This window comes from Archocentrus centrarchus, chromosome 21, assembly GCF_007364275.1.
Source record: "Archocentrus centrarchus isolate MPI-CPG fArcCen1 chromosome 21, fArcCen1, whole genome shotgun sequence".
NCBI lineage: Eukaryota > Metazoa > Chordata > Actinopteri > Cichliformes > Cichlidae > Archocentrus > Archocentrus centrarchus.
In genome coordinates this window covers 15475399-15496375 of record NC_044366.1, presented here as the reverse complement: position 1 = coordinate 15496375, position 20977 = coordinate 15475399, and the positions used below count along the sequence as shown (strand labels likewise).

The following is a 20977-nucleotide window of genomic DNA, read 5'->3' as shown; positions in this document are numbered from 1 at the left end:
AGGTCCATTGTGGTTAAATCTTCAAGTTTTAAAATGAAAGAAGAAATACTCAGGAAAACCTGGCAGAGAAGAGGGTTCGACTTTCAGGGGAAGAAGATTCAAATAGATCATGACTACGCTCCGGATCTGCTGAAGAAACGAAGAGACTACGCAGAAGCAAAGGCAGCGTTAAGGGAGAAAAACATAAGATTTCAAACCCCGTTCCCCGCCAGACTGCGAGTGTTTTACAAGGATGGCACGGTGAGTTACAACTCAGGGGAAGCGGCAACGGTGGACATGGCAGAGAGGGGCATACCAGTACAGGTCCTGAGAAGCCAACCCTCTCTCCTGGATCAAATCAACCGGCTATCCTGGAGTGTCAGTGGAAATCAAAGAAAGCAGAAGAATGCAAACGTGAAGCAAGGCTTTAAAGAACAACTGCAAAGGTTCAGGCGACAGGACACAAGATAAGTACTGTTTATATAAGGAAGAAATGGGCTGACTTATTACTAACAGCGCAGGACTAGTCCTGCGCTGTTAGTACTGGACATTAAAATGTATGGACATACAGGTGTTCTCCGCTAGGCTGTGCGGGTAATATTATCTATTGCAAGTAGAAGAAACTAAGGGCATAAGGAATTAAACTTTTAAGTCGGGACATTTGGGACATTATGGCCTACAGCGTGAAGGCTGTAGAGGGCCCTCTTTCTCCATCAGGAGGAAGAGACTTTCCCTCTATTCTCGTATTCCAACTGAGGTACGAGGCCAGTAAAGAGGCCTCGCCACTGGAAGTTAATTTGTTTTTTCTTAACGTTCTCCATTCTGCTTCCGGCGCCGCGCGAGCAGGCAGCCAGTTTCAGCAACTCCGCACTCATTCCGTGTTTTTTCTCATTTTGTTTAGTATTAGATGTGTTTTTGTGTTTCTGTATCTTCTGCTCTTTTTCCTCATAATGGAGCAGACTTTTTTCTGGAAAATTTTGTTTTTATTTACCCTTTTTATGGTGTTTATGTCTGGAGATTGCGAGAGGGGCCACGCTCCTATTGTTTACTCTCGGGACCAGCTGATCTCCATCGGGAGCTCCGCTGTGCCTACTCCTGCAGAACGACTTGATATTCCCCGCGAACTGAGAAGGAAGAGACGCGGGAGACGTGCGGGCATAGGTCGTCGTTGCCAGAGGAGAAGGTACAGGCCCGTCATCCCGTCCATCATCATGGGAAACGTGAGATCTCTTCCCAACAAAGTGGACGAGCTGGCGGCGCTAACGCGACATCAAAGGAGCTACCGGGAGAGTAGCCTCATGTGCCTGACGGAGACGTGGCTAACCGAGCTAACCCCGGACTCACACAAACATGGACGGCTTTCATTTGATCCGTGCCGACAGAACCAAGGAGAGTGGTAAGAAGAGGGGCGGGGGTCTGGCTGTGTTTGTGAACGATAGATGGTGCAACTCCAGACATCTAACCATCAAAGAGACGCTCTGCAGTAAGGACATTGAACTGCTCGCTGTTAGCATGAGGCCGTACTATCTTCCTCGGGAGTTTTCACATGTTATTGTGATAACTGTGTATGTGCCGCCCTCTGCTAACGCTGCTGGAGCCTGCGATGTCCTCCATGCTACTACCAGCAGACTCCAAATACAGCACCCACAGGCCCTCTTTCTGATCTCAGGGGACTTTAACCACGTCTCCCTGTCCTCCACTCTCCCCACCTTCACCCAGTATGTCACCTGCCACACCAGGAATACCAACACACTGGATCTACTGTATGCCAACATCAAGGAGGCATACAGCTCATCACCTCTGCCTCCCCTGGGGGGCTCAGATCACAACCTGGTTCATCTCCAGCCTGTGTACAAACCCTTGGTACACAGAGAACCAGTTGTGACACACACAGTGAAGAAATGGTCTGAGGAGACTGAAGAAGCTCTGAGAGACTGCTTTAGCTCCACTGTGTGGGAAGAGCTTTGTGCCCCTCATGGGGAGGACATCGACAGCATCACGGACTGCATCACTGATTACATCAATTTCTGCGTGGAAAACACTGTGCCCACCAGGAGGGTACGGTGTTTTTCAAACAACAAACCCTGGATCAACTCCGAAATAAAGGCTCTCCTGAAGGAGAAGAAGAGAGCCTTTAGATCAGGAAATAAGGAGGAGCTGAGAGCCGTGCAGAAGGATCTGAGAAGGAAAATCAGGGATGGAAAAAACATCTACAGGAAGAAGATGGAGGACCAGCTACAGCAGAACAACATCAGTGGGGTTTGGAGGAGTTTGAACTCAATTTCAGGCCACAAACCAAGCCCTAGGGTTGTGGGAGACTTAGAGTGGGTGAACAACCTGAACCAGTTCTTTAACAGGTTTGACCAGCCACCCACCCCTCCCCCAGCCCAGTCCCCCCTGCTGTCAGCCCCACCATCTTTAATGACTGCCAACCTTTCTTCTTCTTGGGACCTCACACCTCTCAGCTCTCAGCCATCACCCACCCCCTTCACTTCTGAGGACTCCATCTTACAACCCCCATCCCCCACCTCCATCTTGTCCCTCTCAACTCATCATGTGAGGAAGGAGCTACGTAAAATCAAGGTGCGAAAGGCTGCTGGTCCAGACGGCATCAGCTCCAGGCTCCTGAGGTGCTGCGCAGATCAGCTGTGTGGCATCATGGGATACATGTTCAACCTGAGCTTGAAGCTGGGGAAAGTACCACAACTGTGGAAGACCTCCTGTGTGGTACCGGTACCAAAGACCAAACATCCAAAGGATCTTAGCAGCTACAGGCCGGTAGCCCTGACATCGCATCTAATGAAGACCCTCGAGAGGCTGGTCCTCAACCATCTACGCCTCATGGTGTCGTCTTCGTTGGACCCGCTGCAGTTCGCCTACCGGCCTGGCATCGGGGTGGATGACGCCATCATCTACCTCCTGCACCGAGCTCTGACCCCCCTGGAGAAGCCTGGAAGCACTGTGAGGATCATGTTCTTTGATTTCTCCAGTGCTTTTAACACCATCCAGCCAGGACTTCTGAGGGACAAGCTGGAACTGTCAGGAGTGGACCACCACATCTCCGAGTGGATACTGGACTACCTCACTGACCGCCCACAGTACGTGAGGACACAGGGCTGTGTCTCTGACAGGCTGGTCTGCAGTACGGGGGCCCCACAGGGAACTGTGCTGGCACCGTTCCTCTTCACCCTCTACACTGCAGACTTCTCCATCAACTCCCCCCGCTGCCATCTGCAGAAGTTCTCTGACGACTCTGCCATAGTTGGCCTCATCACAGGTGAGGATGACTCAGAGTACAGACAGTGGACTCAGGACTTTGTGGAATGGTGCCAGCGGAACCACCTCCTGATCAACGCCGCTAAAACCAAGGAGCTGGTGGTGGATTTCCGCAGGCGCAGACCCACCACACGGACACCGGTGAACATCCAGGGAGTGGACATTGAGATAGTGGACTCTTATAAGTACCTGGGTGTTCACCTAAACAATAAACTGGACTGGACTCATAACACTGACGCGCTCTACAGGAAGGGTCAGAGCAGACTCTACCTGCTGAGAAGGCTGAGGTCTTTTGGAGTGCAGGGGACACTCCTGAAGACCTTCTATGACTCTGTGGTGGCATCAGCCATCTTCTATGCAGCAGTATGTTGGAGCAGCAGCTTGTCTACAGCTGAGAGGAAGAGGATAGACAAGCTCATCAGGAAAGCCAGCTCTGTCCTAGGATGTCCTCTCGACTCAGTGCAGGTGGTGGGAGACAGAAGGACTCTGACCAAAATAACATCACTGATGGACAAGGTCTCCCACCCCATGCATGAAACTGTTGCTGAGCTGGAGAGCTCCTTCAGTGACAGACTGCTGCATCCTAAATGCACAAAGGAGCGTTACCGCAGATCCTTCCTCCCAGCAGCTGTAAGACTTTATAACCATCACTGCTCCCAACAAAAACCACAATAACCTACACAATGTAGGATAATATATAATATACTGTAAATAGTCCGGCCTGTTAAGGTTCAACACACAGGCACATCATGTACATTGTATATAGTGTTATTATTAGTAGTATTAAGGTTAATCTTGTTTGTTGATTTTATATATATATATATTCTTTTCTTAATAGTGTGAATTATTATATTTTTATTTATATTTATAATAACTGCGGCTGCTGTTACACCCAAATTTCCCCTCTGTGGGACAATAAAGGCTGTTTCTTCTTCTTCTTCTTCTTCTTCTGGTGTAGTTGTTCATGCAGATGCTACTGTTATCGATAGCATCAGGGTTGAAGGTTGTTTTCCATACTTAGGTATACAGGGGTCAACATGTACTCAAGCGACATACAATGCAACATACCAAGTCAATTAAAATAATTACATACAATGTAAATGGCCTAGGAAATCCAATTAAAAGAAGCAAAACTATGGCAAAATTAAAATGAGAAGAAATAGAGGTGGCTCTTCTCCAGGAGACACACCTATCAGAATCAGAACATGAAAAGCTTAAAAGATGGGGATTTAATCAGTATTCTTCTTCATGCAGGCATGGCTCAAAGAGAGGGGTGGTAATATTAATCTCAAAGAAATTAAACTTTGAATGTACATATGTTAAGAAAGATCCAGACGGGAGATATGTTCTGATCTCTGGTCACCTACAGGGGGTGTTGGTCACTTTTTTAAATGTTTATGCTCCTCCACTGTCTGAGTGGAAATTCTTTAAACTAATTTTTGAACTACTAGTCTCAGATGCTCAAGGAACCTTAATTTGTGGTGGGGATCTTAATGTCAGACTACATGCAACACTGGATACATCAAAACCAAGACACACAGGAGAAAAGAAAATTGCCAAAAACATCAACCTAATGATGAGGGAGCTTGGTCTCTCAGACACATGGAGAGATCTGAACCCAACCAAAAGAGACTTTACTTTCTTCTCCCATCCACATTCGGTCTACTCTCGGTTAGATTACTACCTAAGAGACATGTGGAGGGTCACAAATTGTAGCATTGGCATAATGGACTTATCTGACCACGCCCCCGTTTACTTGAATGTGATATTGGATTTTGACAAAAGGAGGACTAATTGGAGGCTAAATACAGTGATACTAAATCAAATAAGAGAACAAATAAGAACAGATATAAAGCAATATTTTGAAGAAAATGATAATGGAGAAGTATCGCAGCAGACACTTTGGGAAGCTTTTAAAGTAGTTCAAAGAGTGAAAATAATAGGCTACTGCTCAAATTTGAAAAAACAAAGAAAAATGAAAGTTGAACAGCTACAGTCAGAACTAGGAAAATTAGAAAGTGAACACAAAGAGACACTGAAGCAGGGAACAAAAATTGAAATTAATAGGATAAAGAATGAATTGAATGAAATTTACTCTAACGACATAAAGAAAAAATTGACTTTTTTAAAACAAAAGTACTGTCATGGCCGGGGAGGAAACAGGCGAGGAAGGGCAAACACGAGGGACTCCAGAGAAAGGCATAACTTAAAGGTATTTATTTCTGTAAGGGAGACGAAGGGAAGACACGGGGAACACAGGACCACACAGGCACAATAACGTCAACAACACGACAACAGGCAGAGAAAACGCAGGACTTAAATACACAGAAGGGCTGATGAGGGAAGAGGAAACAGGTGGGAACACAGGTGACACTGATAACTAAGACGAGACCAGAGGGAAGCAAAACTGAATACAACAGACAGGGGCTGGACGAATATCAAAATAAAACAGGAAATATGATAAGGGAACAGAGACGCAAACCTGACACAGAATACAGAGAGACACAAGGAACTACAAATAACTGAGGGCAAATACAAAAGATAACAAAACAACCTGTGAAAGAGGCCAGTAAAGAGGCCTCGCCACTGGAAGTTAATTTGTTTTTTCTTAACGTTCTCCATTCTGCTTCCGGCGCCGCGCGAGCAGGCAGCCAGTTTCAGCAACTCCGCACTCATTCCGTGTTTTTTCTCATTTTGTTTAGTATTAGATGTGTTTTTGTGTTTCTGTATCTTCTGCTCTTTTTCCTCATAATGGAGCAGACTTTTTTCTGGAAAATTTTGTTTTTATTTACCCTTTTTATGGTGTTTATGTCTGGAGATTGCGAGAGGGGCCACGCTCCTATTGTTTACTCTCGGGACCAGCTGATCTCCATCGGGAGCTCCGCTGTGCCTACTCCTGCAGAACGACTTGATATTCCCCGCGAACTGAGAAGGCAGAGACGCGGGAGACGTGCGGGCATAGGTCGTCGTTGCCAGAGGAGAAGGTACAGGCCCGTCATCCCGTCCATCATCATGGGAAACGTGAGATCTCTTCCCAACAAAGTGGACGAGCTGGCGGCGCTAACGCGACATCAAAGGAGCTACCGGGAGAGTAGCCTCATGTGCCTGACGGAGACGTGGCTAACCGAGCTAACCCCGGACTCACACAAACATGGCCGGCTTTCATTTGATCCGTGCCGACAGAACCAAGGAGAGTGGTAAGAAGAGGGGCGGGGGTCTGGCTGTGTTTGTGAACGATAGATGGTGCAACTCCAGACATCTAACCATCAAAGAGACGCTCTGCAGTAAGGACATTGAACTGCTCGCTGTTAGCATGAGGCCGTACTATCTTCCTCGGGAGTTTTCACATGTTATTGTGATAACTGTGTATGTGCCGCCCTCTGCTAACGCTGCTGGAGCCTGCGATGTCCTCCATGCTACTACCAGCAGACTCCAAATACAGCACCCACAGGCCCTCTTTCTGATCTCAGGGGACTTTAACCACGTCTCCCTGTCCTCCACTCTCCCCACCTTCACCCAGTATGTCACCTGCCACACCAGGAATACCAACACACTGGATCTACTGTATGCCAACATCAAGGAGGCATACAGCTCATCACCTCTGCCTCCCCTGGGGGGCTCAGATCACAACCTGGTTCATCTCCAGCCTGTGTACAAACCCTTGGTACACAGAGAACCAGTTGTGACACACACAGTGAAGAAATGGTCTGAGGAGACTGAAGAAGCTCTGAGAGACTGCTTTAGCTCCACTGTGTGGGAAGAGCTTTGTGCCCCTCATGGGGAGGACATCGACAGCATCACGGACTGCATCACTGATTACATCAATTTCTGCGTGGAAAACACTGTGCCCACCAGGAGGGTACGGTGTTTTTCAAACAACAAACCCTGGATCAACTCCGAAATAAAGGCTCTCCTGAAGGAGAAGAAGAGAGCCTTTAGATCAGGAAATAAGGAGGAGCTGAGAGCCGTGCAGAAGGATCTGAGAAGGAAAATCAGGGATGGAAAAAACATCTACAGGAAGAAGATGGAGGACCAGCTACAGCAGAACAACATCAGTGGGGTTTGGAGGAGTTTGAACTCAATTTCAGGCCACAAACCAAGCCCTAGGGTTGTGGGAGACTTAGAGTGGGTGAACAACCTGAACCAGTTCTTTAACAGGTTTGACCAGCCACCCACCCCTCCCCCAGCCCAGTCCCCCCTGCTGTCAGCCCCACCATCTTTAATGACTGCCAACCTTTCTTCTTCTTGGGACCTCACACCTCTCAGCTCTCAGCCATCACCCACCCCCTTCACTTCTGAGGACTCCATCTTACAACCCCCATCCCCCACCTCCATCTTGTCCCTCTCAACTCATCATGTGAGGAAGGAGCTACGTAAAATCAAGGTGCGAAAGGCTGCTGGTCCAGACGGCATCAGCTCCAGGCTCCTGAGGTGCTGCGCAGATCAGCTGTGTGGCATCATGGGATACATGTTCAACCTGAGCTTGAAGCTGGGGAAAGTACCACAACTGTGGAAGACCTCCTGTGTGGTACCGGTACCAAAGACCAAACATCCAAAGGATCTTAGCAGCTACAGGCCGGTAGCCCTGACATCGCATCTAATGAAGACCCTCGAGAGGCTGGTCCTCAACCATCTACGCCTCATGGTGTCGTCTTCGTTGGACCCGCTGCAGTTCGCCTACCGGCCTGGCATCGGGGTGGATGACGCCATCATCTACCTCCTGCACCGAGCTCTGACCCACCTGGAGAAGCCTGGAAGCACTGTGAGGATCATGTTCTTTGATTTCTCCAGTGCTTTTAACACCATCCAGCCAGGACTTCTGAGGGACAAGCTGGAACTGTCAGGAGTGGACCACCACATCTCCGAGTGGATACTGGACTACCTCACTGACCGCCCACAGTACGTGAGGACACAGGGCTGTGTCTCTGACAGGCTGGTCTGCAGTACGGGGGCCCCACAGGGAACTGTGCTGGCACCGTTCCTCTTCACCCTCTACACTGCAGACTTCTCCATCAACTCCCCACGCTGCCATCTGCAGAAGTTCTCTGACGACTCTGCCATAGTTGGCCTCATCACAGGTGAGGATGACTCAGAGTACAGACAGTGGACTCAGGACTTTGTGGAACGGTGCCAGCGGAACCACCTCCTGATCAACGCCGCTAAAACCAAGGAGCTGGTGGTGGATTTCCGCAGGCGCAGACCCACCACACGGACACCGGTGAACATCCAGGGAGTGGACATTGAGATAGTGGACTCTTATAAGTACCTGGGTGTTCACCTAAACAATAAACTGGACTGGACTCATAACACTGACGCGCTCTACAGGAAGGGTCAGAGCAGACTCTACCTGCTGAGAAGGCTGAGGTCTTTTGGAGTGCAGGGGACACTCCTGAAGACCTTCTATGACTCTGTGGTGGCATCAGCCATCTTCTATGCAGCAGTATGTTGGCGCAGCAGCTTGTCTACAGCTGAGAGGAAGAGGATAGACAAGCTCATCAGGAAAGCCAGCTCTGTCCTAGGATGTCCTCTCGACTCAGTGCAGGTGGTGGGAGACAGAAGGACTCTGACCAAAATAACATCACTGATGGACAAGGTCTCCCACCCCATGCATGAAACTGTTGCTGAGCTGGAGAGCTCCTTCAGTGACAGACTGCTGCATCCTAAATGCACAAAGGAGCGTTACCGCAGATCCTTCCTCCCAGCAGCTGTAAGACTTTATAACCATCACTGCTCCCAACAAAAACCACAATAACCTACACAATGTAGGATAATATATAATATACTGTAAATAGTCCGGCCTGTTAAGGTTCAACACACAGGCACATCATGTACATTGTATATAGTGTTATTATTAGTAGTATTAAGGTTAATCTTGTTTGTTGATTTTATATATATATATATTCTTTTCTTAATAGTGTGAATTATTATATTTTTATTTATATTTATAATAACTGCGGCTGCTGTTACACCCAAATTTCCCCTCTGTGGGACAATAAAGGCTGTTTCTTCTTCTTCTTCTTCTTCTTCTGGTGTAGTTGTTCATGCAGATGCTACTGTTATCGATAGCATCAGGGTTGAAGGTTGTTTTCCATACTTAGGTATACAGGGGTCAACATGTACTCAAGCGACATACAATGCAACATACCAAGTCAATTAAAATAATTACATACAATGTAAATGGCCTAGGAAATCCAATTAAAAGAAGCAAAACTATGGCAAAATTAAAATGAGAAGAAATAGAGGTGGCTCTTCTCCAGGAGACACACCTATCAGAATCAGAACATGAAAAGCTTAAAAGATGGGGATTTAATCAGTATTCTTCTTCATGCAGGCATGGCTCAAAGAGAGGGGTGGTAATATTAATCTCAAAGAAATTAAACTTTGAATGTACATATGTTAAGAAAGATCCAGACGGGAGATATGTTCTGATCTCTGGTCACCTACAGGGGGTGTTGGTCACTTTTTTAAATGTTTATGCTCCTCCACTGTCTGAGTGGAAATTCTTTAAACTAATTTTTGAACTACTAGTCTCAGATGCTCAAGGAACCTTAATTTGTGGTGGGGATCTTAATGTCAGACTACATGCAACACTGGATACATCAAAACCAAGACACACAGGAGAAAAGAAAATTGCCAAAAACATCAACCTAATGATGAGGGAGCTTGGTCTCTCAGACACATGGAGAGATCTGAACCCAACCAAAAGAGACTTTACTTTCTTCTCCCATCCACATTCGGTCTACTCTCGGTTAGATTACTACCTAAGAGACATGTGGAGGGTCACAAATTGTAGCATTGGCATAATGGACTTATCTGACCACGCCCCCGTTTACTTGAATGTGATATTGGATTTTGACAAAAGGAGGACTAATTGGAGGCTAAATACAGTGATACTAAATCAAATAAGAGAACAAATAAGAACAGATATAAAGCAATATTTTGAAGAAAATGATAATGGAGAAGTATCGCAGCAGACACTTTGGGAAGCTTTTAAAGTAGTTCAAAGAGTGAAAATAATAGGCTACTGCTCAAATTTGAAAAAACAAAGAAAAATGAAAGTTGAACAGCTACAGTCAGAACTAGGAAAATTAGAAAGTGAACACAAAGAGACACTGAAGCAGGGAACAAAAATTGAAATTAATAGGATAAAGAATGAATTGAATGAAATTTACTCTAACGACATAAAGAAAAAATTGACTTTTTTAAAACAAAAGTACTGTCATGGCCGGGGAGGAAACAGGCGAGGAAGGGCAAACACGAGGGACTCCAGAGAAAGGCATAACTTAAAGGTATTTATTTCTGTAAGGGAGACGAAGGGAAGACACGGGGAACACAGGACCACACAGGCACAATAACGTCAACAACACGACAACAGGCAGAGAAAACGCAGGACTTAAATACACAGAAGGGCTGATGAGGGAAGAGGAAACAGGTGGGAACACAGGTGACACTGATAACTAAGACGAGACCAGAGGGAAGCAAAACTGAATACAACAGACAGGGGCTGGACGAATATCAAAATAAAACAGGAAATATGATAAGGGAACAGAGACGCAAACCTGACACAGAATACAGAGAGACACAAGGAACTACAAATAACTGAGGGCAAATACAAAAGATAACAAAACAACCTGTGAAAGAGGCCAGTAAAGAGGCCTCGCCACTGGAAGTTAATTTGTTTTTTCTTAACGTTCTCCATTCTGCTTCCGGCGCCGCGCGAGCAGGCAGCCAGTTTCAGCAACTCCGCACTCATTCCGTGTTTTTCTCATTTTGTTTAGTATTAGATGTGTTTTTGTGTTTCTGTATCTTCTGCTCTTTTTCCTCATAATGGAGCAGACTTTTTTCTGGAAAATTTTGTTTTTATTTACCCTTTTTATGGTGTTTATGTCTGGAGATTGCGAGAGGGGCCACGCTCCTATTGTTTACTCTCGGGACCAGCTGATCTCCATCGGGAGCTCCGCTGTGCCTACTCCTGCAGAACGACTTGATATTCCCCGCGAACTGAGAAGGAAGAGACGCGGGAGACGTGCGGGCATAGGTCGTCGTTGCCAGAGGAGAAGGTACAGGCCCGTCATCCCGTCCATCATCATGGGAAACGTGAGATCTCTTCCCAACAAAGTGGACGAGCTGGCGGCGCTAACGCGACATCAAAGGAGCTACCGGGAGAGTAGCCTCATGTGCCTGACGGAGACGTGGCTAACCGAGCTAACCCCGGACTCACACAAACATGGACGGCTTTCATTTGATCCGTGCCGACAGAACCAAGGAGAGTGGTAAGAAGAGGGGCGGGGGTCTGGCTGTGTTTGTGAACGATAGATGGTGCAACTCCAGACATCTAACCATCAAAGAGACGCTCTGCAGTAAGGACATTGAACTGCTCGCTGTTAGCATGAGGCCGTACTATCTTCCTCGGGAGTTTTCACATGTTATTGTGATAACTGTGTATGTGCCGCCCTCTGCTAACGCTGCTGGAGCCTGCGATGTCCTCCATGCTACTACCAGCAGACTCCAAATACAGCACCCACAGGCCCTCTTTCTGATCTCAGGGGACTTTAACCACGTCTCCCTGTCCTCCACTCTCCCCACCTTCACCCAGTATGTCACCTGCCACACCAGGAATACCAACACACTGGATCTACTGTATGCCAACATCAAGGAGGCATACAGCTCATCACCTCTGCCTCCCCTGGGGGGCTCAGATCACAACCTGGTTCATCTCCAGCCTGTGTACAAACCCTTGGTACACAGAGAACCAGTTGTGACACACACAGTGAAGAAATGGTCTGAGGAGACTGAAGAAGCTCTGAGAGACTGCTTTAGCTCCACTGTGTGGGAAGAGCTTTGTGCCCCTCATGGGGAGGACATCGACAGCATCACGGACTGCATCACTGATTACATCAATTTCTGCGTGGAAAACACTGTGCCCACCAGGAGGGTACGGTGTTTTTCAAACAACAAACCCTGGATCAACTCCGAAATAAAGGCTCTCCTGAAGGAGAAGAAGAGAGCCTTTAGATCAGGAAATAAGGAGGAGCTGAGAGCCGTGCAGAAGGATCTGAGAAGGAAAATCAGGGATGGAAAAAACATCTACAGGAAGAAGATGGAGGACCAGCTACAGCAGAACAACATCAGTGGGGTTTGGAGGAGTTTGAACTCAATTTCAGGCCACAAACCAAGCCCTAGGGTTGTGGGAGACTTAGAGTGGGTGAACAACCTGAACCAGTTCTTTAACAGGTTTGACCAGCCACCCACCCCTCCCCCAGCCCAGTCCCCCCTGCTGTCAGCCCCACCATCTTTAATGACTGCCAACCTTTCTTCTTCTTGGGACCTCACACCTCTCAGCTCTCAGCCATCACCCACCCCCTTCACTTCTGAGGACTCCATCTTACAACCCCCATCCCCCACCTCCATCTTGTCCCTCTCAACTCATCATGTGAGGAAGGAGCTACGTAAAATCAAGGTGCGAAAGGCTGCTGGTCCAGACGGCATCAGCTCCAGGCTCCTGAGGTGCTGCGCAGATCAGCTGTGTGGCATCATGGGATACATGTTCAACCTGAGCTTGAAGCTGGGGAAAGTACCACAACTGTGGAAGACCTCCTGTGTGGTACCGGTACCAAAGACCAAACATCCAAAGGATCTTAGCAGCTACAGGCCGGTAGCCCTGACATCGCATCTAATGAAGACCCTCGAGAGGCTGGTCCTCAACCATCTACGCCTCATGGTGTCGTCTTCGTTGGACCCGCTGCAGTTCGCCTACCGGCCTGGCATCGGGGTGGATGACGCCATCATCTACCTCCTGCACCGAGCTCTGACCCCCCTGGAGAAGCCTGGAAGCACTGTGAGGATCATGTTCTTTGATTTCTCCAGTGCTTTTAACACCATCCAGCCAGGACTTCTGAGGGACAAGCTGGAACTGTCAGGAGTGGACCACCACATCTCCGAGTGGATACTGGACTACCTCACTGACCGCCCACAGTACGTGAGGACACAGGGCTGTGTCTCTGACAGGCTGGTCTGCAGTACGGGGGCCCCACAGGGAACTGTGCTGGCACCGTTCCTCTTCACCCTCTACACTGCAGACTTCTCCATCAACTCCCCACGCTGCCATCTGCCGAAGTGCTCGGACGACTCTGCCATAGTTGGCCTCATCACAGGTGAGGATGACTCAGAGTACAGACAGTGGACTCAGGACTTTGTGGAATGGTGCCAGCGGAACCACCTCCTGATCAACGCCGCTAAAACCAAGGAGCTGGTGGTGGATTTCCGCAGGCGCAGACCCACCACACGGACACCGGTGAACATCCAGGGAGTGGACATTGAGATAGTGGACTCTTATAAGTACCTGGGTGTTCACCTAAACAATAAACTGGACTGGACTCATAACACTGACGCGCTCTACAGGAAGGGTCAGAGCAGACTCTACCTGCTGAGAAGGCTGAGGTCTTTTGGAGTGCAGGGGACACTCCTGAAGACCTTCTATGACTCTGTGGTGGCATCAGCCATCTTCTATGCAGCAGTATGTTGGAGCAGCAGCTTGTCTACAGCTGAGAGGAAGAGGATAGACAAGCTCATCAGGAAAGCCAGCTCTGTCCTAGGATGTCCTCTCGACTCAGTGCAGGTGGTGGGAGACAGAAGGACTCTGACCAAAATAACATCACTGATGGACAAGGTCTCCCACCCCATGCATGAAACTGTTGCTGAGCTGGAGAGCTCCTTCAGTGACAGACTGCTGCATCCTAAATGCACAAAGGAGCGTTACCGCAGATCCTTCCTCCCAGCAGCTGTAAGACTTTATAACCATCACTGCTCCCAACAAAAACCACAATAGCCTACACAATGTAGGATAATATATAATATACTGTAAATAGTCCGGCCTGTTAAGGTTCAACACACAGGCACATCATGTACATTGTATATAGTGTTATTATTAGTAGTATTAAGGTTAATCTTGTTTGTTGATTTTATATATATATATATTCTTTTCTTAATAGTGTGAATTATTATATTTTTATTTATATTTATAATAACTGCGGCTGCTGTTACACCCAAATTTCCCCTCTGTGGGACAATAAAGGCTGTTTCTTCTTCTTCTTCTTCTTCTTCTGGTGTAGTTGTTCATGCAGATGCTACTGTTATCGATAGCATCAGGGTTGAAGGTTGTTTTCCATACTTAGGTATACAGGGGTCAACATGTACTCAAGCGACATACAATGCAACATACCAAGTCAATTAAAATAATTACATACAATGTAAATGGCCTAGGAAATCCAATTAAAAGAAGCAAAACTATGGCAAAATTAAAATGAGAAGAAATAGAGGTGGCTCTTCTCCAGGAGACACACCTATCAGAATCAGAACATGAAAAGCTTAAAAGATGGGGATTTAATCAGTATTCTTCTTCATGCAGGCATGGCTCAAAGAGAGGGGTGGTAATATTAATCTCAAAGAAATTAAACTTTGAATGTACATATGTTAAGAAAGATCCAGACGGGAGATATGTTCTGATCTCTGGTCACCTACAGGGGGTGTTGGTCACTTTTTTAAATGTTTATGCTCCTCCACTGTCTGAGTGGAAATTCTTTAAACTAATTTTTGAACTACTAGTCTCAGATGCTCAAGGAACCTTAATTTGTGGTGGGGATCTTAATGTCAGACTACATGCAACACTGGATACATCAAAACCAAGACACACAGGAGAAAAGAAAATTGCCAAAAACATCAACCTAATGATGAGGGAGCTTGGTCTCTCAGACACATGGAGAGATCTGAACCCAACCAAAAGAGACTTTACTTTCTTCTCCCATCCACATTCGGTCTACTCTCGGTTAGATTACTACCTAAGAGACATGTGATGTGGAGGGTCACAAATTGTAGCATTGGCATAATGGACTTATCTGACCACGCCCCCGTTTACTTGAATGTGATATTGGATTTTGACAAAAGGAGGACTAATTGGAGGCTAAATACAGTGATACTAAATCAAATAAGAGAACAAATAAGAACAGATATAAAGCAATATTTTGAAGAAAATGATAATGGAGAAGTATCGCAGCAGACACTTTGGGAAGCTTTTAAAGTAGTTCAAAGAGTGAAAATAATAGGCTACTGCTCAAATTTGAAAAAACAAAGAAAAATGAAAGTTGAACAGCTACAGTCAGAACTAGGAAAATTAGAAAGTGAACACAAAGAGACACTGAAGCAGGGAACAAAAATTGAAATTAATAGGATAAAGAATGAATTGAATGAAATTTACTCTAACAACATAAAGAAAAAATTGACTTTTTTAAAACAAAAGTACTGTCATGGCCGGGGAGGAAACAGGCGAGGAAGGGCAAACACGAGGGACTCCAGAGAAAGGCATAACTTAAAGGTATTTATTTCTGTAAGGGAGACGAAGGGAAGACACGGGGAACACAGGACCACACAGGCACAATAACGTCAACAACACGACAACAGGCAGAGAAAACGCAGGACTTAAATACACAGAAGGGCTGATGAGGGAAGAGGAAACAGGTGGGAACACAGGTGACACTGATAACTAAGACGAGACCAGAGGGAAGCAAAACTGAATACAACAGACAGGGGCTGGACGAATATCAAAATAAAACAGGAAATATGATAAGGGAACAGAGACGCAAACCTGACACAGAATACAGAGAGACACAAGGAACTACAAATAACTGAGGGCAAATACAAAAGATAACAAAACAACCTGTGAAAACGGAAACCATACCAAGAAAACATAAAACACTGGGCCACCGGCCCAGGACATGACAAGTACTATGAAACGGGGGGAAAATCTGCTAAATTACTAGCCTATAAATTAAAAAAGCAACAGGCAGAGAATACAATCTATAGAATTAGGGACCCCATAACAAACTCAATACATTACAAGGTAAAAGAGATCCATAAAATCTTCGAAAATTTTTATACACATCTATATAGTCAACCCCAAACAGATGGGGACGAGACTAGACAATTTTTGGACCACATAGAGCTTCCCAGTGTGAATACAGAACAAAATGAGTCCTTAATTAAGGACATAACAGAAGATGAAGTTAAAAAAGCAATATCACATTCAAAAGCCACTAAAGCACCAGGACCTGATGGCTTCCCAGCAGAGTGGTACAAGGAGATGAAAGACCTTCTCATCCCTAGAATGAAAACCATGTACAACCAGGTGCTTAAAACTGGCATTGCTCCCCACTCTTGGAAAGAAGCAACAATATCTTTGATCCTAAAGGGGGGTAAAGATAAGCTAGACTGTGAAAGCTATCGACCCATAAGTGTCCTGAACCAAGACTACAGGATCTTTACTCACATTCTGGCAAAAAGACTCGAAAATATTCTTCCTCAGATAATAAGTCTCGATCAGACGGGCTTCATCCAGCAAAGAGAGACACAAGACAATATTCGCAGAACACTGCATATAATTGAACACATAACCCAAAAAAATCTCAAGGGAATAATGGTAATAATGGTAAGCCTAGACGCCGACAAATTTGGATTCCATCCTATGTTTATTAAATCAATTAAAGCACTATATAACAAACCAAAAGCCAAAATTAAAATAAATGGGGCAATATCAAACTCATTTGTTTTAGAAAGGGGGACTAGACAGGGCTGCCCTCTTAGCCCTCTGTTGTTTGCACTGTTTATTGAACCATTAAGCCAAGGGATTAACCAGAATAATAATATTACAGGTATAAAAATGCTAGACCAAGTATTCAAGATTTCCTTATTTGCAGATGAGATACTGATCACACTATCAAACCCGGAGAAGTCCATTCTGGAACTGCTATCTTTTGTTGACACCTTTGGCTCAGTCTCAGGTTACAAATTAAATATCAGAAAGACTCAACTGCTAAGCTTCAACTACAAACCTAGTCAAGACATTACCTCCAGAACCCAATTAAATTGGAAACTTGAACACATAAAATACTTGGGAGTGAACATCCCGAAAGACCTATCAAAACTATACAGCTTAAATTTTGACTTACTAAATCAGGAATTAAAGGATGATATACGGAGATGGAATCTGATTCCAATATTAAATTTTGAATCCCGGATTGAATCAATAAAAATGAATATCTTGCCAAGGATCCTATACTTATTCCAGTCCCTTCCAATTGAGATTAGTGACAAACAATTTAATGAATGGGATAAATTGATATCGCGATACATCTGGCAAGGGAAGAAACCAAGGATAAGATTTCAAACACTCCAACTGGCAAAAGACAGGGGTGGTCTGGCACTACCTTGTCTAAAAGATTACTATATGGCAGCCCATCTAAGGACCCTATTTTGCTGGTGTGCCCCAGATTACAAAGCCAGATGGAAGGAAATTGAAGATAACATATCTGGGACGGTGCCACTCCAAGCCAGATTAGGACACAAAAGACTAATCAAAGGATTAATGGAAATAGGTAATAAATGGATCAATCTGTCCTTAAAAATATGGTGGAATGTTTTAATTAAAAATGGTTTGACAGAGGAAGCAAGGATCCTTGGATGGTGCTGCTATGATCCGGATTTTATCCCAATTAATATGAATACTAATTATAGGAGATGGGTTAATTTGGGTCTCTCCTCATACTGTACATTTTACGACCAGGCGACACTAAAGAGCTTCCAGATGTTGAAAAGACTACATGGGCTTAATAACACTGATTTCTTTAGATTTCTCCAAGTACGCAATTACGTAAACAGTTCCATGTCCAAAAATCAAAAGGCACTCGAAAACAGCCTACTAAAGATACTCATCAGTGCATATAATACAGACTCCAGACGCAAGGTGATCTCTAGATTCTATAAAGGTCTCCAGGAAATTAAAACAATAGATACCACTTATGTAAAACAAAAATGGGACAGAGAAACCAACACCCACCTCTCAGCAGACACCTGGGAGAAATACTGTGGTTTTCAGTGGACGATATCATGTTCGAATGTGTGGAGAACATTTGGCTGGAAATGTCTTATAAGATTCTTTATTACACCGATTCAGCAAAGCCACCATACAGGTTCTTCCCACTGCTGGAGGCTGTGTCGATCCCAGGAAGCAAATCATTACCACTTATTTTGGGCCTGTCCAAAGAAAGTCACCTTCTGGCAGCAGATATTTACAGAATTAGTGGCCATAGTTGGAAAAGATATCACATTCAACTGGGAACAACTTTTCTTTGGGTCCATGCAAACAACTACTGTAAACGCTAAAACTAAATATTTATTTGGAATACTAAGTATAGCTGCAAGAAAAGCAATTACAAAGAAATGGTTCAAACCTGATGTTCCAAGTATTGATGAATGGTATGACATTATCTATGATATATTTGTTATGGAAAGAATAACGTTTTCAATGAGACTTCAACAATCCAAATTCGAAGACATCTGGAAAAGATGGAAAATATACATCTCCCCAAGAGGCCTTCTTTTATCTAGCCCCCCCCCCCCTTTTTTTAAATTAATTAATTAATTTTTTTTAATTTATTTATTTTTATTTTTTTATTGTATTTTCTTTATTTATTATTTAAATTAACAACAAAAGAGAATGTTTAAACAGACTGTAAACAAGGAAAGGAATCCCATGTTGAACCAAACTTCTCTAGGTGTCCAAAACACAACTCGTGCCCCAACTCGAACTGTATCTGATGTATATATTTTCTGACTATTGATTGGATGTTTACTCTGTATGTTGCCCCGTGTATACTGGTGTTGACTGTTTGGTCATTGTTACTTTTAATTCATTAATTAAAAAAAAAAAAAAAAAAAGAAAATGAATAAAGTATTATGAATGTAAAAAAAAAAAATTTGACAGATAATTGCAGAAAAAGATGCAAGAAAATAAATGCACACACACACACAGTCTAGCCCATCCTGATTGTTGTGCTGCATATAGCTGTGACAGTTTCTTTCAGATAAAGGTTACATACAGCATTTACCTAAATCAAGGATTGTCTTAACTTCATTTTTGCTTTATTTCATGCTTTACATTGTACATTATTCTTACATGGACCTGTTATGTTTTGCCCCTGTATTAATGCCCAATCTCTCCTACAGACTGCACAGAGGAAGATCCGGGAGATCATTCAGCAGGTGAAACAGCAGGAACAGAAGCACCAGCAGGGCGCTGCCGTGTCACCGCACCACTCCAAGTGACCGGCCAGGTGGCTCCAATGGGCACCAGCCAATGAATGTAGCCCTCCCAAATGGACAGAGACCTACCCAGACTAAGGCCAAGGCCAAGGGGGACATGCAGGGCAGACCAGCAGCACCGGGATCAAAACCAAAGAACTTCGCTAGGGGGGACACAAGTGAGAGCCAAAGGCTGAGGGCGTTGTGTGCACTGCCAGCCCTGTGAGAGCAGATAGATTGGGAGAAATCGTACTGATGCTAAAAAATAAAAATACCAAAAAAATTAATAAATAAATAAAAAAAACTACAAGAAAGGTGGAAATGTCAGAGAATTTGGGAACTGTTGTCTTCACAGTTAAAAAAACAGGAAATAGTTTGTCGCCCTGCATAACGTTATCTCTTTAGTTGGACTAACATAGGCCTAAAAACCCCCAGAAAAAAGCAACTCTATTAACACGAGCATATACGAGGCATTGTGATATTTTGGGTTAGAGCAAAAGCGAGTGGCAATGGACTGACTCCCTTTTCTCACGTGCGTTTGAGATATTTAGATTGTGAGCTCAAATATCCTTAGCAGTATTAATCCAGTAGAAAAGTATATGGATACACACTGAGAGTATGCACTGTTATTTTTCTATCAAAATGACAGTACAGCTTGGTGTTAGTATTTTGCTTGTAACACAGATTGATTGATTGATTGATTGATTGATTGATTGATTGAGCTGTGACAGTCACAGCTGCTCCCCTTTGTTTGTTCCCATTTTAGGCCACTGAAATCTGAAAAGAAAGCCCCTATAAGTAAATAAGGTGAATGGTTCTGAGTCTTTGTAACAAGCCTGTGTGTGTGCCAACGCAAAAGATAACGTCCCTTTCAAATGTCTCTCACCATTCATATCTGATGCTAAGCTTCATTTTTTTTAATTCTTTCTTTTCTGCTAACTTCTGCTTCACTTTCTCATCACTCTCTCTCATCGGACATCATGTTTTTTTTTAATGGGTTAAAGATATTTGTTGAGAAACACTTTTTCATAGCCTTTTGAAAACCTTGAACTGACTGCCACTTTTGCTCAAGAGAGGTTAAATGCAACAGAGGGGATTTTTTTTTTCTTTTTAACCAGTAAATTGTGTCATGCTGTGCAGTAGACGTGTATGTTCACGCTTGTTGTCCCAATTCATTCTTCAATCAGAGTAAAAACTGACGTCTTAACGAGTGGTGCACGTTTGCCCGTTAACTGGTTGTTTTTGGACGCGCGCCGCCACACGCTCGGCCTTATGAGGACGTCGCGAGGGCCAGCACAGAATGTGAGCTGAGGGCCCAGTGACAGGGCGCAGGGTTTGGGGGAGGGTGGGGAGGGATGGTGCAGACTTCTGGTGTGTGGGATGGCAGTGAGGAAAAGTTTTACGTGGGGTGGGGGTGGGGGTTGGATTATAGGGAGGCACTGTATGACCTGTGGTACACATCCAGCCGCAGCCGCGTTTGGCTTTAACCCTCTCTTGTCAGGGAGCTTTCTAAAAATGGCATGACAGCTGTGAATGTATGATATCAGCCTTTTTAGAAAAAAAAAAAAAATCACCTCCTGCTGTGTCCAGC

The 20977-nt window shown here is 44.9% G+C and overlaps 1 protein-coding gene across 5 annotated transcripts in view; it reads left to right on the top strand.

Annotated features, from left to right (window-relative positions):
• The window catches only part of igf2bp2a (insulin-like growth factor 2 mRNA binding protein 2a), a 73479-nt gene extending 52757 nt beyond the window's left edge, over window positions 1-20722 (top strand). For all 5 annotated transcript variants that reach the window (XM_030758915.1, XM_030758920.1, XM_030758917.1 and 2 more), the window contains one exon: window positions 19312-20722. In XM_030758915.1, coding sequence (XP_030614775.1) covers window positions 19312-19410 — 99 coding nt within the window. In that variant the 3' untranslated portion in view covers window positions 19411-20722. The remainder of the gene's footprint in view (window positions 1-19311) is intronic.
• The last annotated feature ends 255 nt before the right edge of the window (window positions 20723-20977 follow it).